Genomic DNA, 7,716 nt, shown 5'->3' with positions numbered 1-7,716 from the left:
GCGCACGCACAAAAAGAGTGGAGCCTCTATATAAAGGCATGTAGGCCTGAAGTACAAAAGCAATTCAGTTTCTACTTTCTAAAGGTATTTGGCTTTTTTTTATATACCCTTCTCTTCTCTCCTTCCGCTCCATCTCACACCCTCTTTCACCTTTTTTACAAGTACAAAATAATTTAATGAGTATTTACCATTTACAAACGACATGTAAGATTTATTCCCTAAGGGGTTTTAGACCCAAAGGAAAAGCAAATTACATTCTTCTCCTACAAATTTCTAGTATTTGCATTACCCTTTAAAGAATTAAAAAAAAAAAAAGAATTTTACTCCAAATAGGCTAAGCTTAGAAGATCTTCCTCCAATTGAATCATTTTGGTATTGACCTAAACTTTTCCTAAGTAACCAAATATGAGGGTGAACATAATGTAATGAAATCAAGAGCTATCCTTTTCAAAAGTGGAGAGAAAAAATTCTAACTTTTCGGCAAGAGTTTGCTTTCTACTCAAGGCTCATCAACTTTTCCTGTAGCCCTTTATCTAAGTGATGATAAGTACCCCCAATTTTGACAAGGTCTCCTAATTAATTACTATAAATTAATCGTAGATTCTAAGCTAGTGATTACCAGAGGTAGATTCATGAATCATGATCGGTTTGTCCCCTTCTTCAGATGTAGACATGGCATAATTGATTAAATGGACTAGATGACATGGTCGTGTATACCAAATCTAGATGATCCATATGGCAAAGTTTCACATGATGATATAACACTACTTGTCTGATCTTCCAAACTTTCACCATCAAGTTTAAATAGGGTATTATCCTTATATGGCTATAACTTTATGAAAATGAAATGAAATTTCAAGACCTTTGGTTTTATTCTTGGGTATCAATTTCTTGATCTCATCTCCATCCGTTTCTCACATTTTGTAGTTTTGTGTTCCTTATCTCATTCCCAACCCCGTACAAAAAATCAATAAAACTCTTTTCTTGGATGGAAATCACTCTTATTTTTACATGTTCATAGATAAAATTTAAAGAATGAGAGTATTTTCATATTTAAATTAGTTGCAATTTTTTATACATGTAATATAGGATTACATAATAAAAGGTACTCTTCTCATATTTTATAAATCTAATCCCTTTGATCATCTTATGAATTTCATCTCACTTATCTCGTTCTAAGAATTTGACGTTGAGAATTTTAAATTAAAACTTAAATTTTAATTGTTAAAATATCTTCATAAAAAAAATTAATAATAAGATATCCAAATAGATAGGATATGAAATTTATCAGAGGATGGTGTTGTAGCCTCCTATTAAGGGATTAAGAAACGTGACGCAGAGAAAATACATAGATGGAAATCGACAATAGCATGGGCTTCATGGAAGGCCATGAAAAGGATGCGAGACGCAAATGTGCAAAGCGATGGTGTGGGCGTGCGTGGATAAGAACAAAGCAAGGCCACCCCGTTGCTTTGACATGGATGTGGAGGCTTCAACTCCAATTTCTCTGACCAGTAAACTATGAATAAAAATTCATAGGTATGCTGTTGTCTAGTTCAGACAGTTACAAGCCACCTCACAACAGTTATCATATATTGTTTAACAAGCTTACTCTCTTTATTTAATTGAATTAAATATTAAATAACTTCTTCAAATGAAAAAAATTTTATAAATTCTTTGTGTTTCGGAGTTCTTTACGGATTTTTTGGGTTTTTCAAGCTTGGATAATTCATAGAATATATGAATTTTGTATAGGATCAGCACATGTTTGTAGCCTGGCAAAGGAACATTAGGATAAACATAACTATTTCCTTTCGTAATAAGGGTCAAGGTTTTTCATTTTAATAACATAATAATTGGGGTGGCATATTGTTAATTAGTTTCTGAATACATTTGTATCAAACAATTATACGTTTTAAGAAATGTCCCAAGGAAATATTTTCTTTTACGACCCGAAATTAAGATATTTTAACACTAAAACCATTAAGCTACGTATGGTCATTTTTTAAACTTTAGGATAACCAAAATCAAGGATTGGAAGCACAGCTAGAAGTAAAAAAGAAAAAGAAAATAAAATTAACAGAGACAGCTTGTTTTCTATATATATTCAAGTGGTCCAAAGTTTAGGGTTAATGGTATCTGCTTTAAGCAACAGTATGTGCATTGTGTTGGAGGGCACGTGATATCCATTCAAGGGAACTTGGTGAAATATCCTCTCTCGTCTTATGAGAAATGCTTTAAAAGCCAGACCTTCTTAGCAATTGATATTCTCTTAAGAAAAATTGGGTCCAACCTTTTACTTTTGGGAGCAATTGTTGCTATCACATGTATTTTTAATTATTTTGGATCACATGGTGAAAACTACTTTTCAATAGCAACTTACTCCATTAAGTAATGCGATACAAATTTTATTAAAATTAATCACAAATATTTGATATGTACACGATACATATAATTTATGTTTTTATTATTTATGATTATAATTAAATAGTAGTATAATATACAATAATTACCAAAGTTTTTTTGAGTATTAATTAAAGAATTTGTATTTTAACATTGACGATGTTGATCGTTAATAATTTAAAAATTAGTATCGGGGATAAATTTTTATATAATAAAATGTTTATAAAAGATTGCTATCAAAATTTTTTTTTCTTTATAACTTACTTTATGTATTTTTGCTGAAACTTGAATTTAAAATTTTAAAAATTTTAGTAAAACGTTAAGCAACTTATCCAATACTATCCTATATAGCATTTAATTTACAAAAGTTTTATAATTGAGGGAAGAAGAATGAGGGCCCAAAGGAGGGAAATTGAAGAAAAAGAAAAAGTGAGTGGCGAATTCAGTAAACAGGGATTATAAAAGAAAATAAAAAAGTGAGAAATAATCTGCCACCTGGAATAAATAAAGAAGCCACATGGGCAGATGAGATGGTTGACCGTTAACCGGAGCTTCCGTTTTTTAACGTTTTCTGAAGCCAAGTTCGGGAGATGGGACTAAGCGACCACTGACTATCAAAGGAAAACTAATGCACACTCTCCATGTTATTACCCCTAATTCGTCCCAAATTTACAAAATTGCCTATTCCTTCTCTTTCTAGGGTTTTCACTTTCTTTTTCTTCAAACAAGTAAAATCATTAACTAGTAATTGAATTGGTATAATACATAAATAAAAATATATTTATAACACGTTTCCCGACAGAAATTATCTATTTTAATAAGTTTTTACAACAAAAATAAAGTTTTTGATGTTAAAAAGAATTATAAATATATAAAATTATAAAAATATTTAATTTTATAAAAAATTTTATTACACGTTTATCAATGTAAATTCGTAATTTTCAAAAAATTTCACAATAATAATAAATTTTTTTATATGCATTAAACTTGTAATATATAAATCATAATAAAAACGTTTTGAATCGATAAAAAAACATTTTTCGACTTGAACTTTCGATTTTAATAGATTTTGAACAACAAGTGAAATTTATATATTTTAGTAATTTATATAGTGAAGTTTTTGTGAGCAAAGTTCAAATAAGACAAAATGGTTCCATGTATTTCTTTAATTTTGTTTCTCTTCAAAATTTTTCCTTTTGATTAACATTTTGAAAGGGTAATGGTGCATTTGTTGATGTTTGATGTCCATCTTTTGGCTGGCATGTAGTCATTATTTTCAATTATTAATTCATATTTTATTTAAGCTTAACTAATATATTTAAGTTAGTGGAAGATGGTGTAAACATGAGTTGAAAGTCTTATAATTATTTAGTTTGAGTCTTTTTTTCCTTGCTTTTTCCTTTATAATGATTATCAACCGATGATGCTATCTTTTTAGAATATACTCTTAATTAAATAATAATTATAAAACATAATTGACCAAATCCATCTGCATTTTTATATTTGTTTTTCTCTCAGATACAAGGGAGCGGAAAACTGAGGCAGTGGCATTTAAGAAAATATAAACAAGAGCAGGGTGTTTTGACAAAGAAACACCCTGACAACCCACAAATGCATGTTGCCTTCCCAAGCTGGTTATCTCCCTGAACAAAAACCAGACATCAAAACCAGAGAGCCAAAACCAAAACCCAGAATTAGAACACAACAAACATACACACAGGGAGACAGAAAACATAGTGGAAATGGTCTTCAAACAACACTTTGACTTACAATTATAAACACAGAGAGAGAAGATTCAGTCAGACAGTGGAGGGGAGATTTCTTTATGTAAATGCATCAGAAGAAATCTGGCAAACAGCAAGAGATCGGAAAAGTAAGCAGCAGCTGCATCTCTTCCGATTTCAACCAAACCATTTACCCACATCTCTTTCACTCCCAATTCAATCAGAACTACCTTGAATCAACTCCACAAAAAGGTCCTGATTTTTCCATTCCAAACAAGCCTCATCTCACCATTCAAATCCCACCCACATCACCAAACCCATCGCCACCACCAACAGCAACAACCCATCATCAAAAAAACCCCAACTTTCACCATCATGAACCCTCCTTCTCCAGTAACCTTTCTCCAACTCATGCCCTTCTCTCAACTCCCCACAAGAGGCCTATCATGACCCAAAATTCTCTTTCTCATTCCCCGACTCTTTCTTCTTTCAAGAACCACCATAACGACCGCAAAAGGGTTGAGAAATTAGCCTCAAATTCTTCTCTTTTCCAATCTTTTTCTTGTTCCGCTTATTTTGCTATTCCATTTGATACTCAACAGCTTGGTAGGAAACTTGTTCATCATCTGAACCGTGGGCGTTTGCTTTGTTTCCACTTACGTTTTCTTGTTTTGCTTTCCCTTCCTTCACTTTATTTCTTGGTCTCCAATCCTCGTCGGTTTTTTGTGTTAAATCTTCTTGCTTTGATTGCTTTTTCGCTTACCCTTGTGGTTTCTCTCAATCTTGCACTCCCTCGCTTGCCTTCAATAAGGTTACTTCTTGCTCGTTCATTGCCTGCTAAGTTTAGTCAACTTGGTTCATCTTCTAAATCTTCAAAAGCTGTTGTTTGGTCAATTGGGTCAAAACCAAAATCGGAGAAGAAGGCGAATTCGGGGACTTGGGTGCAGGCTTACAGTAATGGGGATGTATATGAGGGTGAATTTCATAAAGGGAAATGTTCAGGAAGTGGGGTTTATTATTATTATATGAAAGGTAGGTTTGAGGGGGATTGGATTGATGGGAAATATGATGGTTATGGTGTGGAAACATGGGCAAAAGGGAGCCGATTTCGCGGTCAATATAGGCAGGGATTGAGGCATGGAATTGGGGTGTATAGGTTTTACACTGGTGATATTTACGCTGGGGAGTGGTCTAATGGGCAGTGTCATGGATGTGGAGTACATACATGTGAGGATGGCAGCAAGTATGTGGGGGAGTTCAAGTGGGGTGTAAAGCATGGGCTTGGTCATTATTATTTCAGGTGAATTTTTAAACTTTCTTCTTTGGATAAATTAAACGAAGAAAGATAATTAAGATTTTCATATTACTCTGGCTGGTATATGTTTGATTGTTGAATGTGGGGAAGGATTGCTGTTTTTCTATTGTACTATCATCAAAACTTGTATAACTTTGGAGTCTTTGGATCTGGTATTCTTTGTTCTAAATTCTAATTATAGATTTTGAAACTGATAGTTAGCTCCTGTTGTTCTTGTGTTTCGATGGTTACATCTCACATTATTTATTCTTTTAGTTTCAGGCTGTATATATAGAATAGACTTCTTATTTTAGCTCATTGAACTACTACTTATCTGGTTAAGTTGCAGAACAGGGTTCAAAGTGCTGTTGAGTTTTGAGCTCTAGACTTTCCTCTTTTGTTTCTCTTTAATCATGTTATATGTAAAGTAATTTTGATAGTTTTAACCACGGTGAGTGGAAGACTGTTTCGCTTAACCATTGTTGGTATATATCACTAGCATCCTGGGCAGTTTGTTTGTTGTTGTATAAGGAACTTTGTCACCAAGATTGAATTGCAGCTGTTGGTTTTATAGTTGTCTCTTTGATTTTTTATTGGTTTCTTCATTGTGTCTCATTTTCCATTTGTTTCTTATACATATACTTTCACTGTCATTTTTAATACATGTCCAGGCCTTGAATGTTGATATTGTTGATAATAAGTCATCCCTTCAAGATTCACCAAAGGGCTTCCTTGTGGGGAGTACTTTAATAGCAGATTATTCTTGACTTGTTTGGAATTTTCAAACTGGTTTCAATATAACTCTGGAACTTAGAGTCATCATTCATTGGGTGATTGTGGGATTCAACCATCTGCCTAGGATGTAGATTTCATCAGTTTTAATGACTGGTTAATTTTGTGATTCAAAATGCAGAAATGGGGATATATATTCTGGGGAATATTTTGCAGACAAGATGCATGGCTTTGGTGTTTATCAATTTGGCAATGGACACCGGTATGAGGGAGCCTGGCATGAGGGAAGAAGGCAGGGATTTGGTACATACACTTTCAGAAATGGTGAGACACAATCTGGTCACTGGCAAAATGGGGTTCTTGATGTTCATAGTGCACAAAACACCCATCTTGGATCTCCCTATGCTGTCACTCAATCCAGAGTCCTTAATGCTGTCCAGGTATTGTTCATGTCATTGTCTGGCATCTATCTGGATTCACTAACAGTTCCTTTGCACTTTGCATAAACTTTCTGCAAGTAATCCTGAAAATTCCAGGTTCCTGGTTCGTATTCAATGAAAATTAACTTGAATGCTAAAATTTATAACTTATAGTGCCAAAGATGACTTATACCCATAACTTATGGCCTTTCCACAAAAGAAAAGAACCATTATGAGTTCTCTTATAATTTGCTGTCTTGTATACAGGAAGCACGGCGAGCTGCAGAGAAAGCTTATGACATTGCAAAGATTGATGAGAGAGTGAATAGAGCTGTCTCAGCTGCAAACAAAGCAGCCAATGCTGCCAGAGTGGTGGCTGTGAAAGCTGTCCAAAAACGAATGCATCATTCTAACGGTGATGACCCACCAACTGCAATAGTCTAATATAGGACTCCAGAATGATGCTTTGGTTATGAATTCAATGTATGGCGTCTTTCTTTAGCCGTTCACTTCAATTTTTGATATTGTTCGTTACTCCATCCCGTTATAACGAATGACGACAGCAAGGTACCTGCTTGGAACCATGGTCAGTCATCCAAGAAGATGGTTGATCATGGAGCAAGAAAGGGGCCACCCTTTTCCCTTTTTTTCTCTCTATACTGGCTTCAGTTAAAGCATAAAAGTTGAGGCTGAGTGAAGGATGCCACTAAGGTGCCTGAAGAGCCTGGTACTGCTTGTCCTTTTTTCTTATTGTAAATGTAATTAGTTGTATTTCAATATTCTGGAAGTCTGGATAAAACTGTCCAGTCCGGCCAGCTTCACATGTACTCTGGTTAATGAGAATAACTAAGAGAAGATGTTAACACCATCTCTTGGGCTCCATTGCACGCAATTTCAATTTTTTCTCTTGTTGGATGGGAAAGGGCTCAGGTAATCTGATATTGCATGAGAGCAGATGTGTGTAAACAGAAATGTCCCAAAATGTAAAAATACTTTTCCATTCGATGAAAATATGAAATGACAATATACCAAACATTTTTGGAATGATGATCAATAATCATATATTTTTACGGATGACACGACTCTTGGAACTTTGAAAACAGTAGGAAGATTCTATACGAGAGATTCACTAAAAGGAAAGTTT

The 7,716-nt window shown here is 34.0% G+C and overlaps 1 protein-coding gene across 1 annotated transcript; it reads left to right on the top strand.

Annotated features, from left to right (window-relative positions):
* LOC18606130 lies at positions 3,988 to 7,464 on the top strand. Its single transcript, XM_007039577.2, has 3 exons — positions 3,988 to 5,427; positions 6,335 to 6,593; positions 6,840 to 7,464. Exons 1-3 carry the CDS (start codon positions 4,235 to 4,237, stop codon positions 7,014 to 7,016), a joined length of 1,629 nt encoding a protein of 542 aa, XP_007039639.2. The 5' UTR covers positions 3,988 to 4,234; the 3' UTR covers positions 7,017 to 7,464.

The sequence above is a fragment of the Theobroma cacao genome, chromosome 3, assembly GCF_000208745.1.
Source record: "Theobroma cacao cultivar B97-61/B2 chromosome 3, Criollo_cocoa_genome_V2, whole genome shotgun sequence".
In the NCBI taxonomy this organism is placed as follows: domain Eukaryota; kingdom Viridiplantae; phylum Streptophyta; class Magnoliopsida; order Malvales; family Malvaceae; genus Theobroma; species Theobroma cacao.
Note: the sequence above shows the minus strand (reverse complement) of the source record. Positions and strands in the feature narration are given on the sequence as shown.